The sequence below is a fragment of the Bacillus rossius genome, chromosome 10 (genome assembly GCF_032445375.1).
Source record: "Bacillus rossius redtenbacheri isolate Brsri chromosome 10, Brsri_v3, whole genome shotgun sequence".
Taxonomy (NCBI): domain Eukaryota; kingdom Metazoa; phylum Arthropoda; class Insecta; order Phasmatodea; family Bacillidae; genus Bacillus; species Bacillus rossius.
The window spans coordinates 32,409,813-32,435,109 of NC_086337.1; the positions used below are offsets into that span (position 1 = coordinate 32,409,813).

General features: G+C 35.7%; 1 protein-coding gene across 3 annotated transcripts in view; it reads right to left on the reverse strand.

Moving 5' to 3' along the window:
* The window catches only part of LOC134535922 (signal transducer and activator of transcription 5B), a 65,956-nt gene that overhangs the window by 35,590 nt on the left and 5,069 nt on the right, over positions 1 to 25,297 (reverse strand). For 2 of the 3 annotated variants that reach the window (XM_063375304.1, XM_063375306.1), the window contains exons 2-12: positions 17,093 to 17,249; positions 14,266 to 14,422; positions 13,447 to 13,536; positions 12,531 to 12,708; positions 12,178 to 12,284; positions 10,363 to 10,541; positions 8,498 to 8,653; positions 7,322 to 7,436; positions 5,667 to 5,939; positions 3,840 to 4,075; positions 3,085 to 3,237 (exon numbers count right to left, since the gene is read on the reverse strand). In XM_063375304.1, coding sequence (XP_063231374.1) covers positions 3,085 to 3,237; positions 3,840 to 4,075; positions 5,667 to 5,939; positions 7,322 to 7,436; positions 8,498 to 8,653; positions 10,363 to 10,541; positions 12,178 to 12,284; positions 12,531 to 12,708; positions 13,447 to 13,536; positions 14,266 to 14,422; positions 17,093 to 17,249 — 1,801 coding nt within the window. Of the gene's footprint in view, positions 1 to 3,084; positions 3,238 to 3,839; positions 4,076 to 5,666; positions 5,940 to 7,321; positions 7,437 to 8,497; positions 8,654 to 10,362; positions 10,542 to 12,177; positions 12,285 to 12,530; positions 12,709 to 13,446; positions 13,537 to 14,265; positions 14,423 to 17,092; positions 17,250 to 21,466; positions 21,585 to 25,297 lie in introns of all 3 variants that reach the window. The other variant, XM_063375305.1, reaches the window with a different exon arrangement.

Here is a 25,297-nt window from a genome sequence, read left to right on the forward strand (position 1 = left end):
GGAGAGAAAATTGAAAATTGGATGGTGCAAAGGTAACAAAGGAGTAGTCTGCAAGGAAACTACTGTTAAGAACAATTTAAAAGAATGCAAAGACTTTTGTAATTAGTTTTCATGTATACACTTCTTGGATGTACATAACTTTAAACAAAACATGCAAAAGGTATTAAAATATTACATTTTTAAGACTATTGTATTCATGTTTATTGAATGCTGTGTACTTAAATAAGTACTTAATAGAGAAAGATTCCTGATGCAGTGTTTTCCAATTTGTAAAACAGCATGTTCCCAAAAATTTTGAATTGATGCTTAGTAATAAGAAATGTTGTAATGTGTTCAACATGCTATTCCCTTTGTATAAACAATTTTTGGTTTGTTATACAAAGGCATTTGGTTAATGTTTCCCACATATTACTTATTTAGTGTGTGGTATGCAGGACGTGCTGATAAACCACCAACTTAAGCACTAAAGGTTGTTATGAAATTTTTGGTACTTCAGGAGCAATAAGAAAAAATTCCAGAATGCATTTGATTACTGCCTGAAATGTTTTCCAGTCATTCTGTAAGAGTGTGTTATGATATTATAAAATAATAGTTTATCAGTAGCTTAATGTTTTAACGAGTGGTCAGTTAGGTTAGCTAAATTATAAAAGAGTGAAATTGTCAAAATGGGTTAAGTGAGCTACATTTAAAATACTGTCAAAACCCACGAACAGTTGTGTTAACAAGTGGTAGTGCCGGAATAAGAATAATTACTGTCCCAACACTTCACGACTCACTAGATGGCTGGGGCAGCACAGTACCAACATCCTGAGGCATAACAATATCTATTAATACATATTAACAACTATTTCCTTGGTCAGTATTTAATGGTGAGAATGGTTGGCTAGGTTAGCTACATTAAAAATACTTTTAACCTGTTTGAATAATCTGTTAGATTAGTATAGCTAAATTAAAAATACTGAAAAAATGTTTGAATGGTTAGCTAAATTAAAAGTACATAAAATAGCAATAGAATATTCTTACATTTTTCTCAAAAATAAAACTATCATCTTCGTAAGTTCTTTTTTTATATATATTAAATGAACAAGCAAAAATTATAAACATTAACTATAACCTTACTGAAACAAAAAATGAATTTAAACAGAAATACAGTAAAACCTCCATTAACGAATATTCTATTTAACGAAAAACCCCATACAACGAAATAAAATTTTGGTCCCGCCGAACCGCCATAAGATCAATGCTGTTTTAACCTCTAAATACCGAATTTTATTTGTTCTGAAATAGTGAAATTCCCTTTACAACGAACTGCCGCTATTATTATTATTTATTATTACTTATTAACCTGCAATTGGGCTTTCACCCGGTGGCAAGAACTCCCACTCACTCCCCTCTCCCCCCCCCCTCCATCAGCTTTCTCCTCAGCTCCCTCCCATCCCTGACCTCCACCATTTCCTCCCCCAGCCCATTCCACTCCCTCCCCGTCCTCACCAGGAAGGTGTTCTGCCCTCTCTCTGTCCGCCTCCACACCCTCTGGAGCTTACATCTGTGGTCTCTTCGTCCTCTGTACTCCCCTCTATGTACTTTGCTTCCCAGTTGCCCCCATCCCCCTTCCCCCTTCAGCACCTTGAACATCCACGCAAAAATAAACATCTCCTACAAGACATCCACTAATTTTTTTGCATTCACTGCTTAAAAATACGTGCGTATAACCTTAAAATAATAAGCAACATCGCGGAAGGCAATAAATAAACAAAGCATCATGGATAACACACGTCGTGTATACATGCCACACTTTGTTCAAAATGGCGGGTACATTTAGCGCTAGTGGCGGAAACCTCTCGTACCATCGCTCTGGCAAGACGAACAACTAGTGTATTTTGCGTTTCTATGGTTAAAGATGCACACACGCAAATATTTTTAACTATGGTGTAGTACAATTTCCGTTTTTTCAGTTTACACTGTTGTTTATTTATTTCCACACGTAGTTACGGAAAACAACACGTTACTACTGTAAAATGAATTCTAATCCTAAAAAGCGGCGACAGATTAACGTTAAAATAAAATTAGAAATTTTAAATGCAGTTGATGAAAGTGGAAAAAAAAGTGATATAGCTAAACGTTTCGACATCCCGGCGTCTACACTTTCGACCATATTATCCAACCGGGAACAGATCGAAAACAACGCTTCTCTGGTAGGGACAAATCGAAAACGTGTGAAAGTATGTAAAAATGATGATTTGGACAAGATACTTTTTGACTTGTTAATGGAGGCTAGGGCATCAAACATCAACAAAGGCATGCCAGGAAGCACTGGGGATGGGAATTGATAATTTCTAAGCAATGGTTGGCCATTAAACAAGTGTATTCTATGTACTTTTTCATGTTTAATTCCTCATATCGTATCAAACAGTCAGAAAGACAGTTCTAGCCATTTATGTGAAGCTTTATGGTGACTAGAAATATATCGTGCGAAACCTCCATTTAACAAACCCCTTTACAACAAACACTACAAATTTTGGTCCCTTGAGATTTGTTAAATAGAGGTTTCACTGTATTAACTTTCCCTTTCTTCTGCCATTTTCTGGTTAGAAACAAATGTTCTGACTTCAAAAATGATAATATGTAGGCACTTCAAATGTCACATTAAAACTTTCTTTTAACAATGGCATTAAACTACATGTGAAATATATTTTTGACAATATAAATTAGCTCCGCCATTGAGAGGTTAGGCATCCACCATTTTACTATATAGTCAAAGACATGGCAATACAGTGTCCAAACAGCAATATTTTTGATTGCTGCTGTAGCAGAACAAATGTAAATTTGAAACATTTAAATATTTAGTTTGTCTGCTGTGTTACAAATCTCTGTCGTATAGCAGACTATTACCAAAAGGTGTTTTTTTCCAGTGTTTTGAAAAGTAAATAGTGGAAGAACCATTCTACATTTTTTGGGCAGTGTAATTATGCGAAATTAACTGTACTTAAAGAAAACTGCACAAATATGAAAGAAAGAGAAATTACATTGGGAAGTGTTGGCAAAATAATGGTACGTTATTTTATGCTCATTGCACGTACTTACCCATCAACCCATGACTGACGAAGATGCTCTCGGGTGAGTTTCATTACGGCGTAGAACCACTCCCAGAAAGTGAAGTTCCTCTCTGGCAATGGCTCCTTGCAGAACTGTGACCACGTAAGGAGCATGGCACTATAGTCGCTCACTTGAGTGTTTCTGCAAGCCAAAATAACATTACAATGATAAAAGGATTTATGAAATGGAAAGAAAAAAACCCTACTAATACTTCACACTGGTAAAAAAAAAAAAAAAAAAATACAAATTAACAAGTTGAAAAACTCAAATTCAGTGCACATGTCTATGGAATACCTAACAAAATCATGGATATTGCTGTAAATAAATTTTCAGGGCCTTAATCGCACTGCATCTAGCATCAATTTCCTTGTCCCCTTTCTCACTCTGCTCAAGGGTACAGCACCGGCCAACATCTGAAAACATGCCCTGCTGAATAAGTGGAATAGTGACCAACTCCTCGTTTTAATAAATGCATAGAAAGAAGAGCCTTGTTTGTATGCAGTAAAAAATGTGAATTATCATAATAAAAATTTGTTGTGGAGAATATTCTCTTAACATAACTAGTAAGGCAGCTAGAATCGTGTGCAGCAGAAACTTCCAGCGCACCTAGTGTTTCAGCTTGTAGCCTACACAGAACAGAAACCAGTAAGCATTCTAGTAAGCAAACTAGTAGAAAATATTGTACCGTGTGCGGTGGGCTTTACAATAAGACAGATAGGAAAGTTAAGTTGTCACATGCTCACCTGAATGCTTTCTCCGCAAGAAACCTGAGGTTCTCTTCGGTGAGTGCTCTGCCGGTAGCAGCTTTGAACTTCATGTTCAGAGCTTCAGCCACCTGCAGCCATGCAACTTTGTCCGGCACCGCGAAGGGTATACGGCCAGGTTCCGCAAATGCATTATCCCACGTGACTGTTGCCCATGCGTGAGGCTCCTGGTTACCATGGACGATCACAACTACAGGAAGTGAGAGGGTCCAGACCTGAAAAAGACAAAGCATTGTTAATGAGAGCAAAAAAAAAAAGGCAGCTTGCACTCACGTCCAATGCAACAACCAGAATAGTTTCAAAATAGTATTTATTTTGCAGACTTTCTACACAGAGTGGAATCTCACGATTATGAGAACTGAGAACAGCAGAAGATGTTCTCATAACAAGAACGTAAAAGTCATTTAATGATGAAACACTTAAATCTAAAGTTAAGACAGGCTCATCTTTAAAAAAATAATAATAATTTTAAGTAATGTCTCTAACATGGTGCATCATAGAGAAAAAAAAATAAAAGATAAAAATTCTTGTAAATGATGGGAGAGGGGGGGGGGGGGGAAGAGCCTGCACTAAATTTTCTGTATATTTAATAATATGGGACTGCTAATAACATTCTGGAAATATGTGAGGAGGGAGGGAGAGGGGGAGAGGGGGAGAGAGAGAGAGAGCACACAGATTTTTCTGCATTGCCATTCCTTCTTCCTTTCCCTTCTTCCCTATGGCAGCACATTATTATAAGGGCACACTTTTACAGTACATAAAATGAACTGATTTTGCCATTAAAATGTTTTGAATACATCATAACAAATCTCATTTTGCTAAAACAACCACGTATGATGACTCATGTTTTCGGTTAATAGGTAAAAGAAGTCAGGCTTAGTCTTACAAGAAAAATAAAGTTATGAATTTAATATTTTGGTACCATGGTATTTCAGACTTTTTTTCAGTATGAAAAAAGATGGGTTATGATTGGATGGTGGTCACGTGACTCCCGCCTCCCGATGTGGCTGGAGGCAGTGGCGTCATCCCGCCAGTTCTTTGGTTGAGGTTGACTGAATAGATTGCGTTCTGCAGTGGCTCAAGCCAATTAATTTAAAAATAATGTATTAAGTGATAAATTTAACAGCCGTGGTCCGGGCTGCGCCAGTAACTAGCCTGTTTTGGACATTTAATTAGAATTTTCATAGACCAGTCGTCGGCAATCAGCCCACGATGGAGTTTAAAATATCTTTCTACCGCCATCCCAAGAACACCTTTGCTCTTGGCGTATTTACGAAATGGAAGGTGTATGTGAATATTAAGAATGTTTTTTGGATTCACCGAAATGAATAAACATTCACGTTTTCGAGCGGGGAAAAATCATTTGGGTTGTCGCGAGAACTGTGTGGAACTGTTTGTTAACATCATGTAATGGCGGAAAATGTTTTGTTTTGTGCAAGATGTACGAAATAAACCTACGTAAAACTACTACTAAATCATATTTTTTATTTTTCTTAAAGACTGCCCAACTAAATTTTGTGTTAAACTTTGAAAGTTAAAACATCAACAAACATTTTCGGTGAACATTATATTAAAGTATTTTGAAACGTTGCAAGTCAGGTCATCTTTCAGCCAGGCTGATCTGAGTTGTAATAAGGTAGTCTGTTTTAAAATACATATCACATGTTTTGAAAACGTTTTTGAGATTAAACATTATCTGCAACGTTTTTATTTTTTTAATTTTTCAATTACTTCAATTTTAAAATTCACATGAAGTAATAACAAAACACAACTTCGTCACACAAAACATGCATTCCCGGGACATACCTGGAACACCAGCTCGCCTCCGCCGACGGAGAACTGGGACTGGAACAGGAGCGAGAACTTCTCGTCCATGACGGACTCCGTCCCCTTCTTCTCGGCGCGCTTGATCTTCTTCAGCTGCATGTTGCGGAAGCTGACCGACAGCTGCCGCGTCGCCTGGTGGTACTCCATGGTGCCGGTGTTGTTGAGGATCTCCCCGCTCGCCTCCCCCTTCGCCATCTTGTCGTTCTGCAGCAGCGCGTTGGCTTGGTTCTCGCTGATTATAGTCACTTTCACCTGCCACCGGGAAACAACGCAAAACAATGACACAGGGCATATTATGCAAGTATGTACTGCTGTTGGTAAGTACAAAAATTAAGGATGTTTTTTTAGGTACAGAAGTCTCGATTAACCGAGGTTCTACATTATATGAGCTAACCTAAAGCAAATCATTACTGGCAAACACTGTTGAAACATTTTATTGAGGGCCTAGAAAATGATCTATTTGTCATAAGTCTAAAAATAAAATTTTTTTACCTCAAGTATGTTTATTTACTGGTTGGGCAAATCATGTAGTGATATAAAAGAACACCACACCCAAGAAAAGCTGGAAAAACCTCATCCCCGAAAAAATGACACCATATAGCCAATTGAAAACCATGAATGTTTTTCTATTCTATCTGCATTATCAGAGATTTTGCTTATCCAAGGTTCCTGCGGTCCATTAACTTGATTAATCGAGAGTATAATGTACATACACACATACATTGTAATTAATTTTACTGCAGCTCTTAAATTCTGTCTCCATTTCTATTTTACATTACAAAGTGGTGTTATTTTCAGCTGAAAATGGTTTCATCTTTAGACGAAAAAGGGTACTGAGCCTAAGATCGATATTGGCAATATAAGAAATCTAATTTATCTGCCCAGAGAATCAGGAATACACCCGGGATTCGAGAAATAACAGAGACAATTTACATAGTAGCCACATTGTCCTTCACTGCAGAAATCAGAAAACAAAAAAAATACTTTCCACGGAGGTCCATAATAACACAAACAAAGAAGAGACAAAAATGAACAGCTGGGAACAAATTACACAAACATAAGAAACAGCAGATCAATGTTAATGAGTAGAGACCCGCAAAATTTGCGGATTCAATGACCTCCAGGATAGACTCTACTACACACTACACACTCTGGCAAATGCCACCTGTTCATTGGCTGCTGACTCGTGAGTCGTCTCGACTGAGTGTCTGTGATTCGACACTTCTATGAGTGAGGGTCTCTAATTGGCCCTCATTACTCCAGATTAACAGTGAACCAATTGCAGAAGCAGCGCTAAGGTATAATTATTTTAATTGTAGCATATCACAAAATGAATCCTCAAAGTAAAACGTAATGTTGCAATTGCTGTAAAGTAATGAAAAAAAGTTAAATTATTTAAGTTACAAATTAAATTATAAAAGTATATGATACTCTTGGGATAAGAAATATTAATTAGGTTTATGCATGGTAGACAACGCTTGCGTAAAGAATCTAACAAATCCAACAGCTGTCATGCATGTTAAACAGATTTATTAATTCATACTTAAATATTGTTTTAGATCCAATGCCATCTAATTTAACAGTTAAGTTGCCAATTACATACATAAAACACATATGAATAAAGCGTAACTCACCTGGGGTGGAGTCATATGGACATTAAGTTTACCGCCAACTAAGAGACGTACAGTAGATGTAAATCGTGTGTTCGTTTTCATAACTTGCGGTGGTTGCTTCTCGATAATAAATGTACTGAAAATAAAAATACTTAAAATAATACATGGGTAAACCATATCAAAGCTTGTACACAAGTATTATCTCTATTTATTAAGTACTAAGTACTATTTACTAAGACAGTAAATAAACCTATAACTACCTTTAAAAAAAAATTTTTCATTCCAACAAGAATTTTAAAAAATAATAATAAATTATATCACTTAAGAGCTAACTATATATATATTTTATGCAAAATGGTTTGAATAGCTAAAATAAATACAGTCAAATCTTTACTTTATGACCCTTTTCCTAAAAAAAAAGTGTTATATTTGGAATTTTGGACTGATTGTGATAACAGTAAACGTAGACTGATACAACAGAAATGCTTAAAAATAAATACCGTATTTACTCGCATAATGTCCGCAGTAATTTGGCTACATTTTTGACCAAAAAAAATGGGGTGCGGACATTATGAAATGAAGTCAGGAAAAAAAATTTTTCCTCAAAATTTTACGTTTTGTGTAGAGTAAAAAAATTGTTCTCTCATAATTAGTTTACTAGCAGAGCGCTGGTGACTGGCGACCCTCTCAGCGACCGCTCCGGAGAAATGAACAACTCAAGGTCGAAGCATTGTTGACAGCGTCGGTAATTTTCCATCCCGTTACTGTGCCTTTCAGGGGTGGCCAAGGTTGCTTTGACTGGTGCGGACTTTATGCGGATTTTAAAAAATTCCATTTCAAGTATTTAAAAAGAAATGTGCGGACATTATGCGATTAAATGCGGTATATCACTTTTTAAAACTTAACTTAATGAAATTATCACAAACAATATTTTTTACACATTGGATATTTATACTTACATTCAAATTGTTTCACTAAATTTTTAAAAAAAGGTTTTTTTGAACTCGACTTGAAAAACCTAAACTAGCAGGTAAACTACCAAAAACGTATTTTAATTTTAAATTTGTTACATGCCCACCAACAGCCCAGGGCTTACGAGGTGGCCAAGACATAAATATGACAAGGACAGTAGTATGCAGCTACATGGGTACCCCACAAAAATAACTTGAAATATTCTGAAAACTTAAAGACACTGACCTCGTTACCAAACCAGACAGCAGCTGCGTTATTTGGTTATTGAGGTTCGGCAACAGGTCAACTACTCCTGAATTGAGCGGAACCTTCGTCTTTAGCCTCTCCGCTTCTTTCACCTGCTGCCTGTTCAGCCAGATTATCTCTGCAAGGCTCTCACACCTGTGCAAACAACAAAACACATCACATCACTTACTGCGTGAGAAGTCAGTGGGCATCATAAACCTATTTCACACCTTCCCACACACAACAGTACACATGTGAAGAGCTTTCAATCAAAAACATCCACACAACCAAACTGGCAAGTATTCTTGTTCCTCTCCACTTCAAACCTAAAATAACATCAGTAAAAAATTATTTATAAGCTTCTTTTTTATTCTTTCAAAGTGCAATTACATATACCTGCAAAACTGGAGAACTATAGAATTAAATATTAATTGTAAACTTGATTTTTTTTCAGTATATTTGTTTATAATAAACATAACATCACAAAAATTAATAATTCTCAAACTTTAGAGTACCATATATTTTCAAACTATGTGTGTTTATATATAAGCACCATATCCAGAGATGACTTGTGTCGGTTAACACCCTAGGCACAAAACTATCGGGCCGCAAACCCCCCCCCCCCCCCCCTTTTCTTCAGTGAATTTCCAGTCACCCTTTGCCAATCCTATGCATTGAACCCGTACTGACAACTGTTATTTTTTTTTCCAGTACTTTATTCCTGCAACAAGAGTACCTACTATTAAATTGAATAATATTTCCACAAACGTAATTTCTGTAAATACACAATGCTTAGATATCAGGCAGTAATAATTTTATTTGTGGATAGACTGCATATAATGTGTTTTTAATGCTTGGAAGGAAAAAAAAAACACCCGTTTGTAAAAATGACTACGACTGCAGACGTTTATTTTACTACAGTGAAGCACCATTCAGATTAAAAACTAAATTAATTGAACAATTTATGAAAACATACGCAACAAACTCTCATTTTTCAAATAAAATTTTTACTACAATACCACTATCACGTCACGTATAGCACTTTCCACGACATTGTAGTTTCTTCCCACAGCTGTATATCTTATTTCTTTTCATCTTCTTCAAACATTTTTAGTTTTTTCAGTACTCATAAATGATTGAAACTGTAAAATTTTCGGTAATCATTGCAACTTCTTTCTCACAGATACACACTCACAAAGAACGTGTATTCATCTCCATTCCATAAGCTACAGTAGGAAACAATAACAAGGGGCGAGATACAGCGGAGGTAACGCATCCGCAGGGAAAAAAAGGAATACGCCTAGCATGCTCATCATCTCACGGGAACATTGGCGTTTCTGAACTGGCAGTAAAATTATTCATGTCCGACCCTAGCCCGGAAATGCAAGCCGGCTTTTCCCGGTCATGAAAACAGCGGCGACGGTCATGGCCCCCACATTCGATTACGGGCCCTGGACCCAGGATCGGAGGCCCCCTCCCCCTCGATTTTTCAGTCACGTGCTACATTATAATTGCATGGTTATTTCTTACCTACACTCTTTTTAGAATTGTCATTTAACATGAAAATACAGGGGTATAATCATGGTTACTATCAATTTTACAGTCACGTGCTACATTATAATTGCATGGTTATTTCTCACCTACACTCTTTTTAGAATGTCATTTAACATGAAAATACAGGGTATAATCGTGGTTACTATTTTGTAAGTCCAAACTAAGCTTTATTTATAAAATATTCAAAATCTTTTTTCTAGTTTGTAAAAAATTATACTAGTTACACATTTAAAAATGAACAGGGCTGGTCCCGGGGGCCACGGGGGACGGCACACGTGGCCGCGCGAGCGGAAATGCCCCGGCGCCCTCACCACTCCTGGATGCTGTCCAGGTTGTTCTGGAACTGGGCCCCGTTGCCGTGGAGCTGCTGCTCCCGCTTCCAGCGGATCAGTTCGTCGTCCAGGACCCGCGACTGGAGCTTGGTGAGGTGCGCGATGGTGTCCTTCAGCTTGTCCGCCAGCGTCAGTCGCAGCTCCATCAGGCACGTAACCTGGCCGAACCAACGTCCGTTCCCATCCTTCCCGTTCTCCCAAGCGTGAACATCAACACACGTGCATAATTCTTACCAGCTGTGCTCATGACTGCTCGCATGCAGGGGCGCAACAACAGGGGGGGGGGGGGGGGACAAGGGTATTTTGCCCCCCCCCCCCACCCCCTTTGAAATATCTTGAAGTGGAGGCAAACGGGGGCAAAGAAAGTGCTGTGTAATCAATTTTTAGATGATAAAACTGCTTAAATAGCACCATTTACCACTTTGAAATACAAATTTTCCCAGGGGAGGACCCCAGGACCCCCCCCCCCCCGCTTCAATAGGGGGGGATCGATGATTCTTTATAAAAAGGTATATTACACCCCCCCCCCCCCCCCCCAACACAAATCATGGCTACGCCACTGTGCTCACATGGAACAGTTTCAGAGCGATGCGTGCAAAAACAAAAGTATTCATTTCTGCTGGAACAATCTAAATGTTACTTGGTGACACCTAACATTACCGTACTTAATTTTACTCAAATCAACTGGATAGTTTTTTAGGTGCCGCTGAAACTAATTAAGACAGAAATTTCTAAAATTCTTGTTTCGGCATTACCAAATGTACCACGATTATGGAAAATATATATTCCACGTACGGACATGATAAGCAGTTTTAACGTTTTTAACGTAAATGTAGCTGTGGGTAGAGTTTTTTAACATGCAGGTTCCTTTCTTGTGCTTACCTAAGAACCAAATGATTCAAGTAATGTGAATGCTGTAAAGCTGACTGTACAAAAAAAATAAGCACTTAGAAGGCTTGGTGGAAATGAAACTGTACATGATAAGAGCCCATTCTACTCCTGAAAACCAGTTATACATGACAGACAGTGGAGTTGGCAGAATGGACACATAGCTAGTTCTATGTCAAAAAGATGTAGCTGCCTACACAATTCGGGAGTCTTACACTCATATAACTATTGTATCATATCCTGAGGCAAATCACAAGCCTATTAAAAAGACACACATACACTAATATCATCTATTAAAAAAACTGCATATTTTTTGACACTTAAAATGTATCTTACTCAAGAACTGAAAATTTCATGTTCAAATTTGAACACAATTTCAAAGAACAGCAAGAATGGATCTGTTGTTTTTATTGTGTGAGATAATCAAGTTCTACTTATTGTGTAAAAATGTAATATTATATAGACTTTTTTTTTTGTGTAGTGTAAATCTGTCAAAGAAAATTTCTTAGCATTTCTTAGCATCTTTTAATGTTTCCCTGCCTTTAAAATACTTTTGTTCTGGCCCCTTGAAATGTGAAAGAAAGAAAAGGTTCTACTGTATGGGCGAGCACTGACTTGTTCAAAAACAGTACTGATGATGCATAATGTAATAACATACCACTGTTATATCATGGTTCCCTGAACCACCACTGCAGGTGATCTCAAATATGTGTATGATTATGAATGGAAATAAAAAAAAAGCTAAAAATATATATAATAATCCTGAATATTTAGGTACTTCACAATTTGGAATATAAAAATTGTATACACCCTTTAATTTGCGTTCCAATGATAGCTCACTATTAGAACTTCCTCCAGTTCATTGCAATGGCTGAGAATTATACTTATGTTAAAAAAAACACATACCTTTTGTTTTAGTAATGTTTCCAACATTTCTTTCTGCCTCCTGACTTTCGTTTCGATTTCAATACTTTGTGGCGACTGAGGTTGTGCCTGTAAATGCTGAAGATGTGCTGCAAAAAAAAAAATCATTTGATTAGTCAAAATGCCCTTGCATACACAAAACAAATTTTTAAAGAGCAACCTAGCACTTCCTTTGCACAGTAATTTAAATTACGGAAGAATTTGTCTCAAGGTCACCATTTGCTCAAAAAAAGATGCTTTAGGTTATTAATTTTGCTAAAAACACCACAAACTTCAAATGCCAGACCTCGAAAGCGAGAACGAGATCCCTTTCGAAAGCCAGATGCATCCATTACCATTTAATTTTGTGCACTCGTGGTACTGAAGAGCAAATGCTTCCTGCTCTTGCTCCATCTTGCGCAGATCTTCCCCCGTCTCTTGCGTCCGCCGCCGCAGGTATTCTATCTGCTGGGTGATCTCCGCGTTGGAGTCCGGCAGTAATGACAGCCCGGGCAGCAACATGCCTAGAGTGCCCTACAGCACACAAAACAATCATTCAACTGGGAACTGCTAGTAGTCCGCCTCGAACTGAGACCATGCGCTTGCGGTGTTCCGTTTTAGCGACTTTGTACATTTAAACCCCGTGATTAATATTGGCAATACAATCCACAACCTAACAGCTAAATAATATGAAATGTAGATCGTAGTGCAAAAGATTAAAAGTTAACGAAACAAATACATTCTTACAGAAGTAGTAGATATAATTAGTTACACTTCATTGCATGCAATTTTCTTTACTTCGCTCTGAGGCATGCAGTATCATGATCTCTATGGACACTATCCTCTTTGGATTCCAAGCAAGAAATTAAGCAACGCAACTGAATTTGAAAGCTACATGTACGTGTATTTATTAAACATATAAAAAAAAACCTCAACCGTTTTTGCTCATGCCCAACTTAAAAATTCCACTGGTCATACCTGCCTACTTAACAAATTTTATGAAAATCCAATCAATGGTTCAAAAGTTGTCAGATAAAATCACATACAAACATGCATGCACGCTGATTCCTCTAATTGTTACAGACACTTCATTTCACTCAGCTGATAACAACTTGGAACTATTACAACTTAGAAAGCTAAAACTTAACACTAATCATGACTTGGAAACACAGAACTTAGGACTACCATATGTTATACACAAATAACTTTAAAAAAAATTTATCTTGTGGGTTTCTAAGTTATGACAACAACGCTGACTAACTTATAACTTACACTTTCCAGCTGCTGCACCAGTTTCATTTCTGTATTCAGGCAATGTCGGACTATTCGGAAAAGTGCTATTGGGTTATGACTGTAACGTTGCTGAAAGTAGAACAAGTCGAATTAGTATCTACAAAACTTAGTATTAAAATAATTTTAAAAAAATTATTTAAGAGTTAAGATAAGTTCATTTGTCTTAATTTCACCTAGGCTAATGTTAAAGATTAGAATTTCATTTCAACAAGAAAACTATTTTTAATGTACAAGTCACTGTTAAGACGACAATAAAATTATGTACTCCTATGCAAACAGGCAGACACATTCATAACTACATTTATTCTCAATAAATAATGGTAGCAGAAAAAACTTATTACTCTTTAAAAATATCTCATGTCAACCCAATTTTTTAAACAGTGTATACATCTAAAAAAATTTTAACTAAAATTTTTATTTTTTTATGTTAATTGTAATTTGAGTAAGTAAAACAGATGGCAAAAGTTGCAGTCTAAATATAAACTGTGACATACATCAACATCTCACTTCTACATTTGGCATAGATGCTGCTTCTTACGACACCTTTACACCATCAATGCTTGTAACAATATTATTTGAGTACTGAATATCAAACAATATCAAACAAATCACCAACTGACAGAAGTTTTTAATTTCTTGCCATTAAGAAATTGTTATGATAGATTTAATTTTTTTTAATCAGTACATAGTTAAAATTAATTTGTTACATCCTTTATTAATTTATAACAGTATTTTTTTTATCTAATCAACACAGACACTGAGAGCTCCCAATAATTGGTGTGAACATGATGTACTTACCCTAAAAGTATTGGCTGCTTCAACCAAGTGAATTTTTGTCAGAAAAAGATCTTCAGCAGTCATAGCATTAGCTTTGGATTCCAACTCTTGTATGAGCGACATCACAAGGTTCGATATGTATTGCTCATGCTGTGGATTATCAGGATCTACGTCCGTCCTTCAGAAACAAGAACAAAGCCTACAGTATTACTTCTGTAAACACCAGAAACATGCCAACCTGTCTGAATTATCCTCCATGCTTGATCTCTCACGCCATGTTGATTTGTTCATTTTATTATTACTATTGTTTAAGGGCTATTTCTGCAATTCTAACATGATGTCTCTTGTATATGTTGTTTTGTCACCAATATTTTTTATCAGATATTAACCAAATGTAATCTAATGGGTGTAAAAAGTGTAATTATTATCATTTGTGCAACTTTTTACACCATTATATTACACTCAGTGAATATTTCACATTGAAACACTGCCTCAAACTGCTTTTCAAAAACCATTTTTGACAATTTTGCCCCAGTATCATACCTAAGCACTGCATATGAAACACTGGTCTATGTTTATATGAACAAACTTTTACTTTTTACAAGAAACCTTTTTTTTTTTGCTTTGTAATTCATCTACAATGTGTAAAATTTCAATAATTATTTTCAACACAAACATGCAACATGTGTCTATGGCAAACTGAGGCACATGCAAAATTGCTGTATGCTTGGAAGAAAGATATGACTAAGTTAATATTTATTTAATTTTATTTTAGATTTGTAACATCATGCTCACCAACAGTCAGGGACTTTTTCAGTGGGCACGACATATACAGACTAAATACAAGGATATGGACACATATCCTCGCCTGTACCAAAAGCAGGCAAGACATCCAAAATTGGCCAAAACACGAGGGCAAGAGTACCACATATCAGCAGTGATCAAAACAAAAACCAAACAAACAAATATTAGAACACTAAAAAAAAAAAAAAACACACAAAATAACACAGTGCATAACACAATAAACAATAAAAAAGTAGAATGTTGATGAACAAAGGATATATACAATTTAAAAAAAAAAAAGTAAAGTTGTGAAAACATGTTAGTGCATCCACTGTCATGGAAAAAGTGACGCTTGGAGCATGAAAAACATAGCAGAACCACTACATGATTTATGCCTGCTACGACAGGGTTCCCACTAAAATTGGAACCAATTGAGTTCCTTACATTTCCTCAACATATACAGAAAGAGTACCCGACTCTTTTAAGCTGTACATGAACTACAGAAATAATAATAAAATAAACAATGATGTAAATGGACATTAAAAAAAGAAGTTTGAGAAATTCACCAAATATTAGTTTAGTAATTTCAAGACCATATCTACTTCTGCATAGTCTTATATGAATTTTCCTTGGTAACGTTCACACAAGCAGATGTAGAGAAACAAATTATAGACTTGACCTGGAAAAGATCCAGGTGTCATTTTTAAGAAAATAAGTTATGACCAGATTAAGGCTCTATGTGCACAAGCCTAAACAGTAATAAAGTGATGAAGTACCTACTATGTTCCTTTTAGGCAAATCATAGACATTGTGTGCAATATAAGTGCCCAGCTGTCTAAATGTATATTACAGTCAATGTGCACGCAAATGCTGTCATATGTAAACAACTTTCTCCTACTGTGAAGTTACAGTTGTTTAACAATCCATACAAAGCAGTAAACAGGAAACAGCAAAATTATCCAGTTGAGTTAATCTCTGTGAAATGCATAATCACATGCAGGCATGGAAAATATAATATGTTATTCAAGAGTATGTGTCAGTCAGTGGCTATTTATACTGTTCTGAATAATGAAGGTGAATTTGTTCAAGTACACAGGAGAACCATCTCGTGACTTTTGCAATGTCTTCAAAACGAGTGCAAGTTCTGGTGGAGCTTAAAGACATGTATTAATATATTATTAAAAGGGAAACAATAAAACGTTCATTAATTTGGAACCATGGGTTGAACAGTATGTTTTCCACAAGGGAGTAACACAGGAGAACGTCGCTAAATGCCATTCCCAAGATTGCCTGTGTGTCAAGCTGTCAAGAGGAAACGAAGAATGATCTGAAGGGTATGATAAAGTTAACATTTCCATTGCAAATTTTTTTGATAAAAACTTTTATCTTTGTATTTTTAAGGAGCTTTAAGTCATTTTTACTTAGTTAAAACTCAGTGTTCATTCAAGACTCTTAAAATTATTATAAATAAATAAATTAATTGCTTGTCCTTATTCATTATTTATGTAATAAGTGGTGGCACTAATAACATTCTAAATGTTTCAGATGGAACTTAGCACGAAACAAATCTTACAAATTCAATCTTACAAAACTCTAGTCTCTGAATGTAATTATAGTTTGCTTTATCAAGTATATGTAAACATATATTTTTACACTGCAATTAAAAATTCAGCCACTAAAATTGACTCTATTCCATGACAATATTAAAATCTCAATCCCCCCAAAAAAATTATGAAATTGGCACTTAGATCCTAATTTACTTGAAGTATTAAATTCATTTTCAATTTTGGTTCTAACATTTGAATTCAGAAAATACTTCTTGATAATTTAATTCTCTGGGGTACAAACTTTCTTTTTGACACATGATGCGAGGACAATATTTTTCTCTGAATAAAACCAAATGTTCAATTGAAATTCCTGACTTTAGTTCAAAGATTCATCATATTCCCAACTTCCACTCGCCTTTTCTTAAACTCCTGACTATCCCCGACCGTGGGAACCCTGCCAGGTCATCACCGAAGTGACTGGGCAAACAGACATGGCTCACGAGTCAAGGCCAACTCACCACATCTTCTCCTCGATCCATGGCGCCAAGAAGTGACGCACCTCTATGGGAAAATGCTCCCCATAGACGGAACGCACCTGTTGCAGCGCTTCGTGTGGGAGCTGCTGTGCTTTGGTCCACAGCGACATGGGTTGCTGACACTCCGACTTGAAACAACCTGCGAGGCAAGGCAGCCGTCTCATGCTCACTCCGCCAATTATACTTTCAACATTGCATGCAAATGCACACGTGTAAATGTAAAATGAATGAATGAATGAATGAATTAGTGTTTGACATCCCATCCACATTGAGGTCCTTGGAGACAGCAATGCGTAAAGTAAAAAAAAATAAAATATACATCAATTTCTATTTTTAAACAGAATATTTTAATGGGATGGTTTTTATTTAAATAAATATTTATTAAAACATTTACCTTATTGTTGTACAAATAGGACATTTTTCTCTGTACATAATTCACCAAAAAAAATTTCATTATGTTTGTGATATATGTCATAAAATTAAATAATTTGTAATAATCATGTTAAGAAAAAATTATATTGGAATGAAAATAAACTAACAAACATTTGTGTGTTTGAAAAATACAACCAAAATCAATAATGGAAAACTGTGTTAAAAGAAGTACAAAATCAAAAAAAAGTAAAAGTAATTTTTCTGATGGGTTAAGTATAAAAAAATTTTTGGTCAAACTCCCTGACAAATTAAAAATAATTTTCATTGAATTGAAAAAGTTTTTTTTTAAATTCTGCTGAATGTATTATTTAACGTGCATTTCAATTATTTATGGTATATTGATTTGCATTTTAGTGTTATTTGTATTCTATCACAATATTCACTACTAATCTTGTCCCTAGCAACAGATGACGAAATGAGAATGGAGCAGAAGCGAATGGGCTGATGGGAGACTCAATAATAAGCCACTGGCTGCTGGCTACATTCTCAACTTTCAAAATATCTATCTCAGATCGCCCTGGTGGGAGACAAACGATCTGACCACTAACCACCATGGCAGCTGACAAGTTATTTTTATAAACATATTATCGGGTGATGAATATTTGGTTTGAAGAATAGCCCAATTGGTTTTAATCTACATCTACTACTTATTCATTAATATTCACAGGTCTTCTTTGCTATCTTGCTTAGCTTCAAAAATAATTTTTGATTAAAGAATTCAGCCCGAAGTCTCACCAAATAGGAATATAAACCTCACTATGCTACCATATATCAGTGGAGTCTGACTACAGTACTCGATGATCTTTGTCACTGCATCACTGTACCAAAAAATCTCTCTTCACCGCTAATGACTAATAAGCCACGTAGCAAACGTCAAATCTGGTCTCGCACTCTACAGCTGCTAAGCCTCGCTTACCATTCAAAGAATCTTATGTTTACCTCGCAATAGTAGTCAACACCACAAATATCACTAAACCAAAACTTTCTCTTTCCATCGGCATTACACGCTTGCATGGTAAGTGCAGAACTGGTTGAGGAAAGACATCCTAACTTTGTGACCACGCTGAAAACAAATGTTCTTTATTTGCGGCCTTGCTGCCAGAGAATGTCAAAGGTCATGTTTCCCAGGCTGGGAGTGGTCAGATAAACTATATGCAGTGGGGCCACTTATCGGTGGTGGGGTTAATGACGAAAGGGAGCTGGTTTGCCAGGGAAGGAGTTATCACTAATGATACAACTCAAGAGACAGCTGAAGCTGTGTGGCGTGCGACTAAAGCAACCTGATCGCTTAGCAAACACCCGAGGCCTCTCACATGTCTGCGGAAATTTCTACTTGTACAGGATGTTTACAAATACATAGAGAACCAATTTTCAAGTCTTTTCCTGGACCTTTTAATTAATTTTTCTTACATCGTTATTTCATTACAGGGTCATTTTTAAATATAATAAGCAAAATTAAACATACATGCCCAACTAACTATAGCTATTAGTCACAGGAAAATGTTAATTTTTTTTATTTTAGAAAGTTGAAATGTTTACAGGTACACTTTTCAAATGATTTAAGTGAACAATCTCCAACTATTAACATTTATTTGTAACCATGAACTGAAGTGAGACATCAAAACAATAAATGCAAGTTATAAAAATACTAATGGAAACTAAATTTCCATGCCTTCCAGCATCGTTACTGTTTATTTTGGGACTTCTTCATGAACATAGAAAATATTGTATAGTCATGTATCGAATAAACATACGATGCTGAATGCACGAGAACGCACAACATAAATAAAATCAGACAGCAGCAGGTGTGACAACTAGGTACTCGTTACTAAATGTGGTAAGAACTGTTTTCCAAAGTGACGTACTATACAATTGCTCTGTTAATAAGAATTTAAATGTACAAGAATGTGACAGGTTTCCCACACACTTACTTCAGCATATCATGCAGAATTGACTATAAAATGTTTTCCTGCACAATATACAGTTTGCACTGTTATCAGTTCCTTCAACACAACATAAACACTCCAATCTGGATTGATTGATTGTTACACTTGCGATTGGGCTTCCGCCCGGTGGCAAGAAGTCCCCCCCCCCTACTCACCAAGTTCTGAAGCCTCTTTCTAAGGTCCTTTCCTCTTCTCATATTCAGTATCTTTCCCTCAATCCTATTTCACTCCCTCCCCGTCCTCACCACAAATACTTGCCTTCCTCTTTCCGTTCTTCTCCACTCTCTCTGAATCTTCCACCCATGACCCCTCCTCCCTCTATACACTCCTTTGTTCGACCTGTCTCCCAGCGTCCCCCAGCCCCCCTCACCTCGTCACCCTAAAAAACTTCACCAATCTCTCTATTTTCCTCCTTCTGTGTAGTGTGTCCCACCCCAGCTCCTTCATCATCACCAATGGCATATGTACCTCACCCTTCGCCCCTTCCCCCCTCCTCCACATACCCATCGCCCATCTAGCCGCTCTACGTTGCACGCTTTCCAGTTCCTTAATTTATATCCCTAGGTATCAATCTTTTTCCTCAAACTTTTAAATAATACACTTGCACAATTATCAATTACACTCAAGAGAACTATAAATATTTGATCCTACTTCAAATTAACACTCAGTAGCTTGTAGCCCTTATGTTTCATCAATGTCAGTAAAAATTGGATATGGATTACTAATAGCACATGAATTAATGATTAAAGTACATGCTGTTTTAAGACATTATGATACTGCACAGAATGAAAAATTATTGATACTGTCTTTTTAATTATATATTTGCTATTTCCCAATGTTTTCCAAGTTGTGAAGACACCTTTTCAATTCCCTGAGTTTTCTTTGTTTTCCATATTTTCCTTGTCTGTGGGACCCTGTGAGATTTCTCATTGTAATTCTTGCCCTATCATTATTCAATATCTCTTTCCAGTTGTTTTATAAGAAAACTTAAATAATTGACCTTCCTTCTCTACAGTGCCCAGTTTTATCAAACTTACTGTACTGGGTTTCAATATGCAAAACATATACGTATTTTCAAAAGTTTTCCTTGACACTTCACAATTTGAATACCTCACAAACTTTATTGTAAAAAACTAAATATCTCCATCCTTATTTAACTGAGTTATATAACAAATTTTAACCCAGTACATGAGATGATAGTGTGGAGGTGACTTAAACCTCACTTATTATTCAACATCTTTGGCCACATACTATCTTTTCCTAGTGCAAAAAAAAAAAAACCCTGTGAAATAAGTAATCAGTTTGTGTTATAATGAGCCAAATACTGCTGTTTATATGTACTTTCAATTTCCAAAGGTTAATTTATAGCACATAATTTTAAGATAATTTCACTAGTTGGTTATGTTCCCTAATGGACCTTCTAGTAGTGTTCTAGAACAAAGAAGAGTGTAGTTGGATTAGGTTATTGGAAAAAAAAAGTTAAATGAAAAAAAGTTAGCTGAGTAAAATATTACCTCAAAAATGGCCAAGAATTAGTTTTTTCTATGTGCAATGGCGAAGCATGGATTGAGTGCATGTGTAAGCAATGAATCAAACAGTCCTTACTTAAATTACCAAAAAAATTACAAACTTACTACGTACTAGCATATACAATGTTAGCAAACTAATATACATACAAGAATTGAGTTGCACGCGCCATTTCTATAACTGCATGAAAATAAAGGTTTTTGTTAAAAACCTAATTCGCAATGAATTTATTCGCTGTTCCAGCTGAAACCACATTGCTAATGATATCACTGTACGTTACATTAAAAAAATAATAAAAAAGAACGCTTGTCAAGCCCACGACACACTAAGCTTAGTGGGAAGGATGTGTTTCTCCTTCTCTCCTCTAAGTGCAAGGTTGTAACACATGTTTTGGTGGTCTAAAATTTTCAGTCTGCCGATACTGGCTGCAAGCAAGAAACAGGCTGCTTACAGCGTGTACAGCTTGGTCGTCAAGATCCAGGCGGATGGTAACTAGAAGCCCAGCTGAGCGGAACTCCACCCTCCCTCTGGCATGTGCACTCGAGAGTGGGGGGTGAGCTCACTGCTACCTGTATTCCAGAGGAGAAGTGCTTACAGAGAGGTGTCACACATGGCAAGAGGGCGAGTAGACAGCTCGGTCTACAGAGCAGCCAGGCTATAGTGATGACGTGCGGTTAGAGAGAGGGATGTTGTCAAGCAATTCCAACAAAAGAGCTCAAACAGTCATAATGGAAGGGACAGACGTGGTACGGAAGTGATCATGTCCTCACCATTCAAGTGTGTATCATTGAAACAAGATACTTCAGAATGTTCAGCAAACATTTTTAAACTGTAAGCACTGATTACAATACTTGCACAGAATATTCACCCCTGCTGATTTAATAATCCCCCTTTTTTTAGGACTATGGATCTTGCCATAGCTTTATTAATAGTGTATGGTTGAAATAAGGAAATATAGTAAATTAATAACCTTTTAGTTTAAGAAAAAACATTTGCACATGAATTACCTACAAAAATAACAAAAAAATGTGTGTTAGAAACTAATAAATTAGGGCTTAGCATCTTGTAAACATCATTAGAGACGATGACAAGTAACGAGAAGAGAATGGAGCATTTTCGCAAGTGTGACAGGTTCTCTCACCAAATTAGTAACAAACAAGTTGAAACCTTAAATTTTTTTTATAATTTATTTTCATGATGGAAAAACAACTATATTAAATTTACAGTAGATTTTGATTTGTTCCTCTATGTTCCTTTATTAAGCTGTAACTAACTAACCACTTAAATTAGATCATGAGAATGGTTGATTAGGTTAAGTTAGGTACCTTAAAAACACTTAAAACATTGTGGACGGTTAGTACAGCTACCAACATTAAAAATACTGTAAAATGTTTTTAATGGTTGCTTAGGAATTGTCAATTTAAGATGCAGCTATCCTGACCCAACCAAACGTTCACACGATTTCACAGTATTTTTGATGAGCTAACTAACCTAATAAACTGTCCATACTTTTTTGTAAGTATTTTAAATGTAGCTCGACTATTATCAAATTTCTCCATCACTTAAGTCTACGAAAGACTATATGGACATCTTTTATATGTGTTTTTATCCACAACTAAAGTTGCTCGTGCGAGCTGCGAACTTTGGACACCTTTGGTGAACTTCGAAACTGTTCTGGCCTACGCTATGTTGCAATTCCTAAGCAAACATTAAAAATATTTTACACAATTTGTTATGCAGCTATACTAACCTAACCAAACATCGATAATATTTTTAATGGAGTTAACCTAATCTAAACGACCATTATTACGATGTAACAAATTTGTAATGTTTATTCTGAATATGCACAAACGCGGCCTCAGAATGGAATGTTGTGAATGTTAGGTTTGCCGATCCTGTGATGCTCCATATATATCAACATTAAATAAAATTACAACTGCATTAATACATAGGTAAAGTAATGTAAGCTAATTGTGATTTCCCATAAACAGGTCAGAATATAAAGCACTGTTTTCAGAGTAAATACATAAACATCTAGTTTTCGAAATAAGTACCTATTATTGGAATTTTACCATTCATTTCCAGAAAAGCCTTGCTGTAGGAATATTACCTAATGATAAATTACTGCACAAGAGAAAAGGTTTAGATGTATAGAGCCATTCACGAAAAGTTAAACTAAAGAATGAAATGTAAAATAATTTTACTCATTATAAACTTATACAAGATGTATATCAAACTATTTAGTTAATAAAACTTAAAACTATTTTTTTAACTTTCCCCGGGGTTTTCTAAGGTTAGTATATTAGGCAACGAATCATCTGCACAAAACCTCTCTGCTACTATCATATTTTAACAGCTGTAATGTCTACACATTGGTTAGCCGTAAAAATTGGGGTAATGTTTCAGGTAGCTTGAATCAAGTAGTGTTCTGCAAGACAAAATCCGTGTAAAAGACCATATGTTTAAGTATTACTTTTGAGCATCATTTGTAATCAAATTTCATGTCACATCCATTACCATAAACTTATAAAAGTTAATATTTTGGCTACTTTATTAAGTTTTTATTAATATAATTTGGATATATAAATAATCATCTCCAAAACTTATAGGTTAAGTTTTATAAAAAAAATTAAAACTTTTTTTAACATAAACGTTGGTAATGGGCGTGACATTTAATTTGAAAACTGATCTAAAAAGTGATAAGCCAAAACTTACCCAATTAAAAATAAAACATTCTTGAAACAATTGTAAGGACTGGTACCGTGTTCTAGGGTCTAGGCATTTATAAGTTAATACTAACCCCTTTGTTATTGTTCTAACCCCTTTGTTTTTGTTCAAGAAAGATTTCTTTGAATATATATATATGATAATGTTGAAGATTACAATTTGTATTTCTAACAAGAGCTTGAATAAGGATCCTAAGTTTTCGGGAAGTTGAGTAGGTAATTTTTTTCTTATCATCTTCAATTGAGGTGTAATTGGGTCAAACTATGTAGTTCCAAAAATGGCATACTTTTCAGCTGCATGTTACTCAATCACAGGCTAGCAAAAATTTTCAAGAGTCACTACTTGATTCTTATATTTAGCCAGCAAGTACCATCTAATTATTTATTCCCTTTCTTATTTTAAGCAATAGTAAAACCAAAAAAGGTTACTGATGGCAGAGTCTAGGAAGATGAAAAATGATCCATAAAAGTGGCCCTTATACCTTCAGAAAAATTGTGATAGGAAAAGGGGAAACCAGAAGAAAAGATAACTTGTCACATCATACATTTGTCAAAAATAAAATAGATAAGAAGAAGAAAAAGGCCAGAGCTCGACAGCAAAAGAGTAGATCACGAAAAAGATTTGCAGATACTGAATGTGATTCCCCTATTCCCAAGTTTGTATATTATCAATGACCCCAAATCCTTTGGAAAGCAGTGAGAAGGCTGTTTCAGTACTGCCATGAAGACCACGAAAATGTATGGCAGTAGTTCAAGAGCTAGCTACAAGCACATTTTACCCGGAAGTATGGATGATCTTTCAAAACACCAAAAAAGCATCAGTGAACCTGAATGATAATATAAAAAGTTTAACAGTTTTGATGAAATAAATCACCAAGCTCCTGGCCAAAGAGATGTACAGTCCAGTAAATCACATGTTACTGGAAAAAGGGAATTAGTTCCCACACGTCACATGCTTATGAATATTGGTGAAGCATACGCTGAGTTTCCTGAAAAATACAAAGAAATAAAGTTGTCTCAAACCAGGTTTTTCATGCTTCGACCACCTCAAGTCCTTTCAGCTAGTATGACTCCACATAATGTTTGGATATGAAGACATCATCTAAATTTTTCATTTATGGTTGAAACACTTGCTTCACAAAAATGAATGAATTTCCATCAAATATTAAAAAAAAAAAAGTGTTGTATTCGGTGTGTTTGTAACACTGAAAATTAAAACTGCATACTCAATAACTGCAGGGAGACTCTGTATGATTTGATGCACTTGTTACCAATTACCCAAAACTTAGTGCAGAATTAAGTGCAAAAAAAATGGGAAATCATAAAATGATATTCACAAGTCACATGGAACATGTTTGTGAACTAAATAGTAACATTTCATCACTTAAACTAATAAAAAAAAAAAGTACAGGTATTCTGAAGAATGCAAGCAGCATTTGTACAAATTTTGCAGCAGCACAGATGATGACAGTGATAATTCTGAGGACATCCAACAATGTAGTTCATCTTCAAGAAGCATCCAAAATTGTGGCATTAAAGTGATCTGATATAGCCTA